The sequence below is a fragment of the Haliotis cracherodii genome, unplaced genomic scaffold (assembly GCF_022045235.1).
Source record: "Haliotis cracherodii isolate W230 unplaced genomic scaffold, xgHalCrac1.p SCAF_2, whole genome shotgun sequence".
NCBI lineage: Eukaryota > Metazoa > Mollusca > Gastropoda > Lepetellida > Haliotidae > Haliotis > Haliotis cracherodii.
The window spans coordinates 24,314,228-24,329,927 of NW_027266275.1; the positions used below are offsets into that span (position 1 = coordinate 24,314,228).

Here is a 15,700-nt window from a genome sequence, read left to right on the forward strand (position 1 = left end):
ATTGAACAATTCACTGGATTGCCTGGTCCAGACACAATTGTTTACAGTCCATCATGGTATAGCTGGAATACAGAGTTAAACAACAAACAAACACAAAGTCATGGATGGGTGTTTACTATTGACGTCACTAACATGCTAGACAGCATTTAACAGATCCAAGAGTACCTGCTGATGTCACTGTGTGGGGGAGTGTCACCACTACCGGTATGTTACTAGCATCACCATCTGTGCATGCAGTGTGCTGATGTCAGGGTGTTGGGGAGTGTCACCACTACCGGTATGTGACTAGCCTCACCATCTGTGCATGCAGTGTGCTGATGTCAGTGTGTGGGGGAGTGTCACCACTACCAGTATCTGACTAGCATCACCATCTGTGCATGCAGTGTGCTGATGTCAGTGTGTTGGGGAGTGTCACCACTACTGGTATGTGACTAGCATCATCATCTGTGCATGCAGTGTGCTGATGTCAGTGTGTGGGGGAGTGTCACCACTACCAGTATCTGACTAGCATCACCATCTGTGCATGCAGTGTGCTGATGTCAGCGTGTTGGGGAGTGTCACCACTACCGGTATGTGACTAGCATCATCATCTGTGCATGCAGTGTGCTGATGTCAGTGTGTGGCGGAGTGTCACCACTACTGGTATGTGACTAGCATCACCATCTGTGCATGCAGTGTGCTAATGTCAGCGTGTGGGGGAGTGTCACCACTACCGGTATGTGACTAGCATCATCATCTGTGCATGCAGTGTGCTGATGTCAGCGTGTGGGGGAGTGTCACCACTACCGGTATGTGACTAGCATCATCATCTGTGCATGCAGTGTGCTGATGTCAGTGTGTGGGGGAGTGTCACCACTACTGGTATGTGACTAGCATCACCATCTGTGCATGCAGTGTGCTGATGTCAGTGTGTGGGGGAGTGTCACCACTACCAGTATCTGACTAGCATCACCATCTGTGCATGCAGTGTGCTGATGTCAGCGTGTGGGGGAGTGTCACCACTACCGGTATGTGACTAGCATCATCATCTGTGCATGCAGTGTGCTGATGTCAGTGTGTGGCGGAGTGTCACCACTACCGGTATGTGACTAGCATCATCATCTGTGCATGCAGTGTGCTGATGTCAGTGTGTGGGGGAGTGTCACCACTACCAGTATCTGACTAGCCTCACCATCTGTGCATGCAGTGTGCTGATGTCAGTGTGTAGGGGAGTGTCACCACTACCGGTATGTGACTAGCATCACCATCTGTGCATGCAGTGTGCTGATGTCAGTGTGTGGGGGAGTGTCACCACTACTGGTATGTGACTAGCATCACCATCTGTGCATGCAGTCTTCTGGATGTTGTTTCTTGCCATCATGTCAATCCTGTTGACTGTTTCAGAAATGTTGGTATTGGAGGAAAGCCTGACAACCCTGTATCCTTCTTCATGTTTGATGATGACTGGTATGGGTTTTTTTAAAATTTCTGTGATATTTATTAATATTAAGGATTTTTAGGTTTTTCAAAAGCATATCATTGACAAAAACATTAAGTTAACAGAAATGTGTTGGTGCGGTAAATGAATCATGGAAAACTCAATATCATTTTGTCTTTGAATGTTTATGGGTGTTAGAAGAAAGAAGACTTTGTCACAAGCGTAATTTCAACCATGTTCAGTGATACACTCTGTGATAGATGTATACTGGTTGTTTCAGTGATGAAATGGACGTCCCTGTCAGCTGGTACCCTACAGGCCAGGTATGTCTACATTTTCCTTCCTCAAATCAAAGATACATGTATCATTGTCTTACCTGGTGTTAAAAAACTCGTTTCGATTGGTTACTGAATGGACAGTTTGTTCCTGCGATTTCAGCCCTACAGATGACGATATTTCAGATAAACAGGCGAAAGTATGCCAGTTAGATCAGTTTGTTGTCAATTGGTCTCTTGGTGTATATGATGTGATATGGTCTTGGGGTACATAGGCTCTAAAGACAAGTCGACAGCGAGTACTTTGTCTTGCATATTAGAAAATATCTTAGGATGTATAGATTATTACATTACATTACAACATGTTATGAGCGTTGCCATCTTGAGACTGGCGTCTGGCTGTTCATTGTGATCTGCTTCCCAGTACGTGCTGATCAAGTTCCTGGAGCCCCGACAGGAGAGTGCAGGCAAAATAGGCGTCATCTCTATCAAGTTTTATGGATTTGTCAGGAAGTCGCCATTCACAGAGGAAGAAGTTGAGGTATGTGGGATGGTTTACATGCAACTTTGCAATTCATGCTAGTCTGCCAGTCTGAGACTATTTAATTGTGCTGAGGAGGTGTAAATATGCAGTGATAAATGTCCTCATTCACGAGTAGCACTTGACATCTTCCCGAGGCAAGGACATTAACTGACTATAAGAGTCCAGTTTCCACCCTCTTTTCCAGGCTCGATCATAGCGCCACCAGTGGCTACGTTACGTCCATTATATGTCCATACTATTGACCAATCAGATTCATTCCCTCATTCCACTTGCACCCAGTCAAGACGATCTCATTGATAATCAAGATCAATATTGTAATAAAATGGGTCTTACCCTGCGAAGCACATCACATCACTTGAGCACCTTGATTAAAAGCATAGAAAGATTTGCAAAATAACTATCGACACCCAGTTGATGGTACACATGCTTTGCAAATCCTGCAATCGACTGAAATCTGCACACTGAAATCCATGTTCTTTACGAACCAGATGTCAAGCTCATTACACAATTTTGTTTGGTTAATGCATACTCATTGACCAATCAGAATCAAGTAATTCCAAATTCATGGTAGAATTGTAAATGGATTCTTTAGAGGGTATAATTAATATATCCTCATCTTTGATACAAACTTTCTTCTCCATGTGAGTGAGTGAATCCTCTGTATGGGGTCTTACCTGTGATAGCGTCATTCAGGCATGAATATGTTCAGATGAAATATGTTTACCAAGGAGGTTTATGATGAATGTCAGCCATTTCCTGCTGTCTGTTTAGATTGTCCATCCGCCCAACCCTGAGAAGCGCCCCGAGACCCAGAGTCCCGAGATCTCCAAGTGGGTCCTCACGTTCCTCGTGGACCTCGCCCAGGATCAGGTACCATGTGGATGTTCATTTGAACAAATACGTTCCTTGTGCCAGGATTAGTCCCCAGTAGCTAATGTTTGCCATAATGGCCAGCAGTACTAGCTTCAAGGAGCCATATTGTTGTGTCTGTAGTTCTGATTGAATATTGGGCGGTCGGGTAGCCTAGTGGTTAAAGCGTTCATTCGTCACGCCGAAGACCCAGGTTCGAGTCCCGACATGGGTACAACATGTGAAGCCCATTTCTGGTGTCCCCCGCTGTGATATTGCTGGAATATTGATAAAAGCGGCATAAAACCAAACTCACTCACTCTGATTGAATAGGGGAGAAACCAACTCTCTGTTGTGGTCGGTTGAGTGTGATTCGTCCCAGTGTTATCTTTAGGCCAGACATGTTTATATTTATCCTTTCTGAATTTTTGTCCCAATATTCAGGTTAGTAAGTCGAAAAAATACAAATACATGTAATTGAATTTCAATTATATTTTATTTTCGTCTCTTGTTTTGTCATAATTAAGTTTACTAAATAATTTTTTAACTGGTATTTTAAATAATTTATTTTAAAATATTGATAGTGACAGTAAATGAGGTTTTTTTTTCACATTTGACTTATTTCTGGTCAGAAGAATGAAAAAAATACTGCTTTTCATTTATCTTTTTTTTTATTTTAAGTTTTTGGTAGGCGGTGGATTCGAAAACAAATTTTTAAAAAATTCTGGCATTAGCCACTGATGTACAGACTCCCGACCTGTTGACAATAAGTTTGTAGAATGCCATCATCCAGCTGTAAAAAATAGCTTGTTTTTCATTTGACCTGGACCTGCTGGGCCATTAATTACTAGAATATATTGTAATTGTTACTTATGCATGATGTTAGAAACATAGCCAAATTTTTCTTGTTAAAAAAGAAAATATTGTTCCAAATGTGTTGTTCATGTAGTGTTTATGCTTACTCATGACTGTTGTTGATTCAGGTTCGGAAGAGGGGGAGATCAGCAAAACCCGAGTGTCTGGATTTCTATGATGTACAACTACAGAATCTCTGGAATCTCTACAAGAACTTCATATCAAGGTGAGTGAAAGGATATTCTGCCATGTGACTGACCTAATCTACATAAATAGTACAGGATAAAAATAAATATTGGAAACCAGTGTTGACAGATCATTATTTTGTGAGGCTGTTTTACATGTCGTTTAAAAAGGTCACTGATTCATGAGTGTATTGCCCCCGTGAAGATGTGAGATAGAATTAGTCTTCTGCAATCCGTTCTTGTTTTAAGATGCGACGAACAGGATTTGGGTGGAAGTTGTTGATTTGGTTGATGCCTGTCATCGTAACCCGATTACTTAGATCGATGCTCATGATGTCAATCACTGGATTGTCTTGTCCAGCCTCAATTATTAATAGACTGATGTCATATAGCTGGAATATTGCAGAGTACGGCGTTAAACAAAAAAACAACATAAGTGTATTGACTGCCTCTTTGACATACACAAGAGTAAGATATTTCACAATGTTTGACTTGTCAACTTTATCACTTAATCTACCTGTACCTCGTATTCCAGCAAGGACGAGAGATGGCGGGAGTGCAGCCTGTTGCTGCTGCAGCTGCTCCACAGTCTCACGCCCACGCTCTCACCCCTCAAGGATGAGGATAAGGTGAACCAGCAGCATTGAATCTATGTGTGGCAGCTTCTGATGAGATATACCGTATTTTCTTGAGTATAGTGCGCACCCGAGTATAATGCACACACCCCTCTAGCGGATTCAGTTTTTTGGAAAAAGAACCATTCGAATATTATGCGCAGAACAAATTAATCCGTACCCCTTCAGCGTGTTCCGGTAAATGAATGGGTGATGAGAACCTCGGTCAGTACAAATTCGAAATTTGAGATAAAAAATCACCTGACATGTTCATTTACCATTTAAATTGTATTTTTTGTTCTGCTAGGCATTGTTTTACATCCAGGGATTAATATTACCTTGTGTATTTTCTCGTTCACTTTGCCGAAAACAGCTATCAACTGTACACACGGTTTCTTGGAATCTACCGGTGATTCAGTCAAGACACACCCAATAATATAACTTTACAGGATTTTAATGCAAGGATCAACAAAAATTGTATCTGAAACTATTTTTTTATCATGAATAATATATTCCAATATCTTGTTATTTTGGTTGCGGCTTTTACTAAATATATTTAAAATAATTATAACCCTAAGCGAAGCAGCTGATTGCTATTGCCGGTTATTATTTTTAACATGGAACCAGTTTGACCAGTCCCTGTCGAGACTTCTGCGCACGTGATCGCGAGAACTACATGTTGACATAGAATCATCAAACTATAACAAGTATGACTTTTAACGAGTCAAAGTATGGCATTTATGATATATGAATCCATTCTCTGTCAACTAAAGTTTGTTTCAAGGCGTCAATAGCGGTAATCTGACTGTGGTTGCTGTTAATTACGGTGAGTTGTGTGATCTTTCGATTGCTTCACACATGATTTCTCTGAAATTAATTAAAGCAATGTTAAAAGGAATTTTTAATCAAGTTAATTAAGTGTCAAGTGGTACCATCGGATTGAAATATATTAAAAACGAGAAAACATTAAGTCTGTCTGTGTCACATCTGAGGAAAAATATTCAAAATGAGAAACTTCAATTTAACAAGGTTTTTAAATGAATGTACTTTCAGATAACAAATTAAAAATGATTAATTCTCAAGGTAGAATAGTTCCTTAGTTCCCGTACAAGGTGTTCTATCCCATTAGCTACTGAAACTGATGGTCATGTTTGCAGCATCTACATCACCTCATGGGCAGCTACCATCTGCGAGACCCGTGACGATACGGGGTAGAATAGGTCTTCAGCAACCCATGCTTGCCGTAAAAGGCCATTAGGCTTGTCGTACGAGGCGACAAACGGCATCGGGTGGTCGGGCTCGCTGACTTGGTTGATGCATAACATTGTATCCCAATGGCGTGGGTCGATCCTCATGATGTCTATCCCTGGATTGTCTGGTCCAGACTCGATTATTTACAGACCGCCGTCATATAGCTGGAATATTGCTGAGTGCGGGCGTTAAACAACAAACAAACAAACCATCTGTGAAGTTTGTCTTTGAAGCTGTGACCTTACATGGTACCTAGCTGTTCATAGTTACTTTCACTGGCCCAAACACAGTTAGCGGGATCTGATTGTACAGCAGAGAACTCCTGTAACTCCATGTATGCCTACATGTTGTTTCGACCCGTGAAGATTCCGGGGCGGAATAGGTCTTCAGCAACCCATGCTTGCCGTAAAAGGTGACTATGCTTGTCGTAAAAGGCGACTAACGGGATCGGGTGGTCAGGCTCGCTGACTTTGTTTGATGCATGTTATCGATCCCAATTGCGTGGATCGATGCTCATGATATTGATCACTGGATTGTCTGGTCCAGATGCGATTATTTACAGACCGCCGTCATATAGCTGGAATATTGCTGAGTGCGGCGTTAAACAACAAACCAACAACAACAACAACATGTTGTTTCAGCTAGATACAGGAGATGTAGTTTAGTCACCTCTGTGTTGCAGGCCACTGCTGAAGAAATGTTCCAACACCTTTGCAAAATGATTGACACCCCAAACACTGACCCCAAGAGCAAGCCATACAGACTGGCACAAGAGCTCATTGTTGATGGTATGTGCTCCACATCTTCCCACATACCTGTACTTATGTTAATAAAAGTGGGTGTGTCTCTTTGGCCAGTAGGAATTAATTGTTAGATTGTTGCACTAAATTTGGTTCAGATTTAGTACATGTGTACCAACATGACCAATTAAATGATCATGTTCTCTTGTTGTTGTTTTAAAACAATCTCTGTTCTCTTTTTTGAGGCGGTCGGTTTGCCTAGTGGTTAAAGCGTTCGCTCGTCACGCCGAAGACCCAGGTTCGATTCCCAACATGGGTACAACATGTGAAGCCCATTTCTGGTGTCCCCCGCCGTGATATTGCTGGAATATTGCTAAAAGCGGCGTAAAATCATACTCACTCACTCACTCTTTTATGAGATCAAACAAATATTTTATACCAGTCTTACTCATATATGGTATATATGGTAGTGCTATCTTATGTCAGGGATACATGTGACACAGTGGTCAAAGCTATTCACGTTTGCCGTCACTTTGACATGCCAGGATCTGCAGGTCTTGGTTTTGAATCCCAGATTCGTTTTATGATCCTTGGTGTATCAGGACTATGCTAAGCTTATGGTTTTCACCAATGTGGTAAGTTCTACATATGGAGCCTACCCGTGAAGATCAGGGGTAGAATAGGTCTTCAGCAACCTATGCCTGTATGCTTGTCGTAAGAGGTGACTAACAGGATCAGGTGGTCAGACTTGCTGACGTATGTCATCGTATGCCAATTGCATTGATCGATGCTCATGATGTCAATCACTGAATTGTCTGGTCCAAATTCGATTACATATTACAGACCGCTGTCATATAGCTGGAATATTGTTGAGTGCGTCGTTAAACATCAAAGAAAGAAAGAAACAAAACAAACCATATGTAGCCAACAGATTGACTGTGGAAACTCAACTCACTAACTTAAGAAACAACTGATGCATACATCCATGGAGAACATGATCGAGTACAGATGCTACATATATACATGTTGTTGCAGGTGCATCCCTGTTCTTCCCTGACAAAGAAACAAAACGACAACGCCTCTTCAACATGATGAACAACGTAGATGTGAGTGTCATATATTTGTATCTATTTGTGTTTTGTTTCTCCACTTGTTCAGGACATTCATGAGTACATGGTGGTTATTACCGTTGATTGTACACTCACATCCTCAGACTCCTCAGTAATGGCTGTCTGTATGTTTCAGAATCTGGCCACAGCACCCTCTGTGTCCCTCGTGTTCCAGTCTCTGTGTCAGTTCTTCAGCTCCGTGGACCCGAGAGGACTGCTGGACCTCCCGACAGCATCATCAGAGGTAACATCATGTCTTTGTGTCTTTGCGTCTCCGCGGTGTAGTGGATAGAGCATCTGGCTGGAGAGCGGAGAGTTGCTGGCCTTGTCATACACACAGACATTAAAAGATGGTACTGTATATCGCTGTGTATAAGGCGAGTTTTTGGTACCTAAAATGAGGGGGTTAAGAAGGGGGGTCGTCTTATACACGAAGTCAAAGATCTCACATTTTTTTCCAGTTGTTTCACTTTCTTATATGTTGTTACTTCATAAATGAATTTTATTTTACGGGCACCAATTTGGTGTCGTACTGTGTAAACACAAAATGGCAACATGTGCTGGAGTTACACACGCGACCAATCATCGTAGAAAAAACAACGCAAGATAAACATATTTTTATTGCATATATAAGGTTTGTGTGCGCACTTGTGATGTGATTCATTCCAGGTCGCTTTATACACGGAGTATAGGGTTTTGGGTTGATTTTGAAGGCATGTACAGGGGGGTCGTCTTGTACGTGGGGTCGCTTTAAACACAGCGATATACGGTACTTGCTGATACCCAGATACCCGGCCTGGTGCTCAGCTTTAATAGGATAGAAAAGGACTGGTTGGCTCGGAGTTAGTTTAAATGACATGACAGATAAACAATAGTCATATGAAACATTGGATGTTCTTTATCTTTTGAGTAGTATCTTGGTTGAAGAATATGATGAGTGAAACGACAACCGTTAGGATCAAGATTGATGAGGTGTACTGATAATGGGTGATCTCTCCTTGTAGCATCAGGTTGTGGAGATATGGAACTTTTAATTCCTTTATACATAAATTGCAAGGGATTTCATGGCCACAGATTGGCTAACCCATCAAACGCTTTTGCGTTTTATGCTTCCAAAAACTAAACAGAATTTGATCAAGCCCACTAACTGACTACTGTTTCCTGATTGGATGATAAGAAAATGGGTGGGGCTGGCTGTGCATTGTTGTGCCGAATGATGTCACTGTTTTCATATTGTCTACAGATTTTTTTGTGTTGGTGCTTATATTAGCAGTCTGTAAAGATATTGTTGACAAACTGATTTATGAGAATTTACCACTACACAGATTTACAAGGTATGATTCATTTTTGTCGTTAATACATCTAAAGAAATGTCGAAGTCAGTTCCAAGTTAAAGATGTTTGATGATGTTCATGTTGCAGAAGTTTGATGCCAGTCACGTGATAGACGTGATGCAGACACTGATTGTAGTAGCAGGGCAGGAGTTCGAGGCTTCTCTCGACTCGGCGGAACAGAACGAGAAGCTGACGTACCTGATCCGCCTGACCGGCTCCCTGCAAACGTCCCTCCTGACCTGGTGCTGGCAGCAGATGATGGACGGGGACGACGCCATGAAGCTCACCGCCGTGCAGACCGCCCTCAAGTGTATGTAATCAGTCATTTCATATTATGGAATCTAGCTACCTGATTGTAAATATCCATTCCATTCGGCTGACCAGCCTCTACAGATAACATGATGTCATTTTTTTATGTGACATGGCTTGCTCGTCATATCACTATTGACCCATTCTCTTTTCGATGGTCCATGCTTAAAGTCTGATGGCAGTAACAAGACAGATCTAATTGTCAAATACAAATATTTCACCTAAAGTATCTCTGTAAATTGTGAAACTCTTCATGATAAATATTACCCATAAGGTTAGAAATAACTGTGTTCATAACAATCGTATGTGCACTAGTCCAAAAATCCACGCAATTGGGATACAATGACATGCACCAACCATGTCAGCAAGGCTGACCGACCGATCCCGTTAGTCGTCTCTTACGAGCAAAGTCACTTTTTACGGCAAGCATGGGTTGCTTAAGACATATTCTACCCCAGATCTTCACGGGTCTCAAGACTGTAACATGGAGCAATATGTATTCTGTTTCCAGACTCTATCCTTGTTTCCCTCCTTCCCTCTCTCCTTCACAGGTCTCAAGACTGTAACATGGAGCAATATGTATTCTGTTTCCAGACTCTATCCATGTTTCCCTCCTTCCCTCTCTCCTTCACAGGTCTCGAGACTGTAACATGGAGCAATATGTATTCTGTTTCCAGACTCTATCCATGTTTCCGTCCTTCCCTCTCTCCTTCACAGGTCTCGAGACTGTAACATGGAGCAATATGTATTCTGTTTCCAGACTCTATCCATGTTTCCGTCCTTCCCTCTCTCCTTCACAGGTCTCGAGACTGTAACATGGAGCAATATGTATTCTGTTTCCAGACTCTATCCATGTTTCCGTCCTTCCCTCTCTCCTTCACAGGTCTCGAGACTGTAACATGGAGCAATATGTATTCTGTTTCCAGACTCTATCCATGTTTCCGTCCTTCCCTCTCTCCTTCACAGGTCTCGAGACTGTAACATGGAGCAATATGTATTCTGTTTCCAGACTCTATCCATGTTTCCGTCCTTCCCTCTCTCCTTCACAGGTCTCGAGACTGTAACATGGAGCAATATGTATTCTGTTTCCAGACTCTATCCATGTTTCCGTCCTTCCCTCTCTCCTTCACAGATCTCGAGACTGTAACATGGAGCAATATGTATTCTGTTTCCAGACTCTATCCATGTTTCCGTCCTTCCCTCTCTCCTTCACAGGTCTCGAGACTGTAACATGGAGCAATATGTATTCTGTTTCCAGACTCTATCCATGTTTCCGTCCTTCCCTCTCTCCTTCACAGGTCTCGAGACTGTAACATGGAGCAATATGTATTCTGTTTCCAGACTCTATCCATGTTTCCGTCCTTCCCTCTCTCCTTCACAGGTCTCGAGACTGTAACATGGAGCAATATGTATTCTGTTTCCAGACTCTATCCATGTTTCCGTCCTTCCCTCTCTCCTTCACAGGTCTCGAGACTGTAACATGGAGCAATATGTATTCTGTTTCCAGATTCTATCCATGTTTCCAACAAAGGTGTGGAAGCACTCAAGTTGTTCAAAAGACAACCTAAGGAAAAGATTGTGAGTATGAAACAAAAGTGCCAAGGTATTGTCAGCAGATGTAGTTTGTTATTGCTATGATACTGACATGTCAGACACACTTCTCTCATGGTGTCAGCTACTCTTGTTGTTAGATGTTGGTAAAATAACTGAGGTAAATGTTTGCTCTTTTTGTAAGGTGTAGAAATATTGTTCATGTTTTTTTATCATGCATGTGTCAAATGATTCTGGAATGAATTGACTGTCTACTAAAATACACATCTGGATGTAAATATAGTTCTTTCAGAAATTGCAATACTGTTGGGACCTAACTTGATATACATGTCTATATTAACCATGTGGTTTTAGATGCTAATCATCTTTGGAAACGTTTCTGAAAATTATCAAGGATAAAGTGATAGTTGAAAATTTTATTGAAGTTTAAATTTTAAAAGGAAATGGCCCTTATGGTTATAGCCAATGCAAATTTTAAATCCTCTTGATGCTACTTTGAATAATCTTTGCATACAATGTTTATATGCCTACTGGAAAGAAAAAAGGCAAAACAGAAAGCAACAAGTTGTTTCTTTGTGATGTAAATCTTGTGAAAGCATCAGCCATTGTGTTGGGACTTGAGGAGATTTGCAATACCTGTAGCAGACTGTTTTCTCACTGACTGCTCTAACTGTTTGTATTTTTGTAGGAGCAACTAGTCAAAGCTCTCCAGCCAGCTTTTCTCTCATCTGTGATACGACAGTTGGTAAGTTGCCCAGTCTACACTTGCTACAGGTATTACATGTAGGTGTGTACATGTTCTATTGATGTTACTGAACAAGCGTCACAATTCTTTGTTTTTCTTTAGAGCAATGTCTTCTGTAGAGCATTGTCTTCTGTAGAGCATTGCCTTCTGTAGAGCATTGTCTTCTGAAGAGCATTGTCTTCTGTATAGCATTGTCTTCTGTAGAGCATTGCCTTCTGTAGAGCATTGTCTTCTGAAGAGCATTGTCTTCTATAGAGCATTGTCGTCTGTAGAGCAATGTCTTCTGAAGAGCATTGTCTTCTGTAGAGCATTGTCTTCTGTAGAGCATTGTCTTCTGAAGAGCATTGTCTTCTATAGAGCATTGTCTTCTGTAGAGCATTGTCTTCTGTAGAGCATTGTCTTCTATAGAGCATTGTCGTCTGTAGAGCAATGTCTTCTGAAGAGCATTTTGTTCTGTAGAGCATTGTCTTCTATAGAGCAATATTCACAGTATCCACATGACGACAGCAATTGTAAAAATATGACATCTACTGTGATGTCACTAAATCTCATGTCACCATTGTCACCATTTTGTTGTAAATAAACTGAATTAGCACATGAAAGCATTCTCCCACTTAGCAGTGTGAGTGTGTCAATAGGTCATGGAGCAAACACAGGACCTGGCTTCTTGACCAGGCAGTGGCAGTCACTGGGCTGTGATCAGGAGGTGCAGAACACAGTGTTATATATATTTCCCTCCCTCCTTCCTCCTTCCCACCTTCCTTCCCTCTCTTCCTCCTCCTTCTCTTCCTCCTCCTTCTCTTCCTCCTCCTTTCCTCCCTCCTTCCCTCCTCCTTCCCTCTCTTCCTTCCCTCCCCCTTCCCTCTCTTCCTCTTCCTCCTTCCATCTCTTCCTCCTTCCCTCTCTTCTTCCTTCCCTCTCTTCCTCCTTCCCTCCCTCCTTCCTTCCCTCCCTCCGTCCTCATTCCCTCTCTTCCTCCTTCCCTCCCTCTTTCCTTCCCTCCCTCCTTCCCTCCCTCCGTCCTCCTTCCCTCTCTTCCTCCTTCCCTCCCTCTTTCCTTCCCTCCCTCCTTCCCTCCCTCCGTCCTCCTTCCCTCTCTTCCTCCTTCCCTCCCTCTTTCCTTCCCTCCCTCCGTCCTCATTCCCTCTCTTCCTCCTTCCCTCCCTCTTTCCTTCCCTCCCTCCGACTTCCTTCCCTCTCTTCCTCCTTCCCTCCCTCCTTCCTTCTCTTCCTCCTCCTTCCGTCCCTCATTCCCTCTCTTCCCTCTCTTCCTCCTTTCCTCCCTCATTCCCACATCCTTCTTTTCCTCCTTCCTCCTCTCCCTCCTTCCCTCTCCTCCTCCACCTTCCCTCCTCCTTCCCTCCTTCCCTTTCTTCCTCCTTCCCTCCACCTTCCCTCTCTTCCCCCTCCCCTCCTTCCCTTTGTCCTTGTCTCTGTAGACACTAGAGTGCACGTTGGTGTTGCAGGTGCTGATATTGACTTACCTGTGTGATCATTTTGACTGCCAATCCCGAGTATCTCTGTTGCACAACTTTCAACTGCTGTCCCAGGAGCTTGTTTCAATGGCTTCCACGTTCCCTGATCTCTTCCCCAAGGTAGGTCACATGTTACTGGTCGATATCCATGAGTGTTCTCGTTAGTCCTGTTGTTAACCTATCAGACCTCCATGTCATGGCCTGGTTCGTGAGTGTATCCTGAAGGTGTGGATCGCAAGTCATGTTATCAATATGACATATGCATGTACCCTGGTGAAAAATGCAGCTGACCTCTGCTTCACACACAGGTGACCGCCTCTGTAGTCTAGTGGGGAAGCGTCCGCCCGGAGAGTGGAAGGTCCGGGGTTCGATCCCCGTCCGTATCATACCAAAAGATGTTAAAAGATGGTACTTGTTGTTACCCTGCCTGGTGCTCGGCATTAAGGGCCTAAAACAAGGAATGGTCGGCTCGGAGTCAGTATACTGTGTCTGAGTGGGGTATTCATGTTAAACTGCGGCATGGTGTCTCAGTGAGCTAGCACTGTAAATCGGCATCAGTCCAGACTAGTGTAAGAGTCACACACACAAACATGCATGCACGTCGCAATATAAGTGCAATAATCTTTGACGCAATGTTAAACCCCATTTCACCTCACCTCACACACAGGTCTGATCAAAGTCACATGGTTGGAGTCAGCAGCATCTGTCACAGTAATGCTAGAGACAGATAGGTACACAGATGGCCCAGCCATAAAAGCCACAGCAATTCTCTGTGGAAAGTGGAGTCTGTTAGGAGGGTCGGAAGCCTATGACCTGATCATGTTTCTTGATTAGTCAGCACTGTCCACAAACATGGGACCCGTGAAGATTCCGGGGTAGAATAGGTCTTCAGCAACCCATGTTTGCCGTAAAAGGTGATTATGCTTGTCGTAAAAGGCTAATAACGGGATCAGGTGGTCAGGCTCGCTGACTTGGTTGATGCATGTCATCGATCCCATTTGCGTGGATCGATGCTCATGATATCAAGCGCTGGATTGTCTGGTCCAGACTCGATTATTTACAGACCGCCGTCATATAGCTGGAATATTGCTGAGTGCGGCGTTAAACAACAAACCAACCAACCAACCAAACCACAAACATGGTTTTCACCATGATATTTGTCCTATGACCTGCATCAATTCCGGGATTTCTTCCCTCACCAAACTGACATACTGTGATATAACTGGAATACTGGTCAAAGTAGTTAAACCTCACTCACTCAAGAACTCACTCAAGAACTCACTCTATGATGTCCCGGTTGTTTGTCAGATCACTAGTGAAAACTGGGGCGACATGAAGGCTGACGACATCGTGCTGCGGACGTGGAGCATGGAGTCTCCTCACAACTACGACAACAACTCCTACATCACACAGGTACGGAAACTGCTGAAACAGTTTGAACATGATGGCTCACATTTAATTCGTATGATGAAGAGGGTTTTTTGCTCTTTCAATTTTATGTGCCATTTTATGAATACTTTTTGTTAATTTAGTTTATGCTGGAGTGGAGGATAAACAGATGGGTATATTTCACGAGTTTGTTCCATTGCAGGTGTTTTCCTGTCCCGGAGCTACCAAGTTGATTGTGGACTTTGATCCTAGATGTGAGACTGAGAGAAGGTTTGTGCTTCACTGTTTCTGTGTATTCTCATTACTGATTGTAGATGTTCGTCTGTTGGTGACTCGGACATCTTGTTTGTCTGTTTGTTTGTTGTTTAATACTGCACTCAGCAATATTCCAGCTATATGACGGCGGTCTGTAAATAATCGAGTCTGGACCAGAAAATCCAGTGATTGACATCATGAGCATAGATCAGTGCAATTGGGATACGATGACATGCACCAACCAAACCTGACCACCAGATCCCATTACTCGCCTGACCCGTGAAGATTCCGGGGTAGAATAGGTCTTCAGCAACCCATGCTTGCCGTAAAAGGTGACTCTGCTTGTCGTAAATGGCGACAAACGGGATCGGGTGGTCAGGCTCGCTGACTTGGTTGATGCATGTCATCGATCCCAATTGCGTGAATCGATGCTCATGGTATTAATCACTGGATTGTCTGGTCCAGACTCAATTGTTTATAGACCGCCGTCATATAGCTGGAATATTGCTGAGTGCGGCGTTAAACAACAAACCAACCAACCAACCATTACTCGCCTCTTACGACAAACATAGTCGCCTTTTTCAGCAAAAAAAAGCATGGGTTGCTGAAGACCTATTCTACCCCGGATCTTCACGGATTGACTTGGATATCTAGTGTATCTACTTCAAAAATCTCTTCCTGCATCAGTCTATGAAGTGCATCCACTGTGTTTTCTGTAAATATCACTAAACCTGTTTTTTGTTTCTGTTGTGCAAATGTCTTCCAATGACCATGTGACTCAGTTTTTGTGATCCATTCACTAG

The 15,700-nt window shown here is 42.9% G+C and overlaps 1 protein-coding gene across 2 annotated transcripts in view; it reads left to right on the forward strand.

The window, feature by feature from the left end:
• The window catches only part of LOC139467863 (zinc finger ZZ-type and EF-hand domain-containing protein 1-like), a 93,926-nt gene that overhangs the window by 25,578 nt on the left and 52,648 nt on the right, over positions 1-15,700 (forward strand). For both annotated transcript variants that reach the window (XM_071249371.1, XM_071249372.1), the window contains exons 22-36: positions 1,384-1,446; positions 1,698-1,740; positions 2,117-2,233; positions 3,008-3,106; positions 4,069-4,166; positions 4,661-4,754; positions 6,673-6,778; positions 7,766-7,836; positions 7,976-8,083; positions 9,261-9,483; positions 10,990-11,060; positions 11,722-11,778; positions 13,245-13,373; positions 14,562-14,666; positions 14,845-14,912. In XM_071249371.1, the coding sequence (XP_071105472.1) occupies positions 1,384-1,446; positions 1,698-1,740; positions 2,117-2,233; positions 3,008-3,106; positions 4,069-4,166; positions 4,661-4,754; positions 6,673-6,778; positions 7,766-7,836; positions 7,976-8,083; positions 9,261-9,483; positions 10,990-11,060; positions 11,722-11,778; positions 13,245-13,373; positions 14,562-14,666; positions 14,845-14,912 (1,452 nt within the window). The remainder of the gene's footprint in view (positions 1-1,383; positions 1,447-1,697; positions 1,741-2,116; positions 2,234-3,007; positions 3,107-4,068; positions 4,167-4,660; positions 4,755-6,672; positions 6,779-7,765; positions 7,837-7,975; positions 8,084-9,260; positions 9,484-10,989; positions 11,061-11,721; positions 11,779-13,244; positions 13,374-14,561; positions 14,667-14,844; positions 14,913-15,700) is intronic.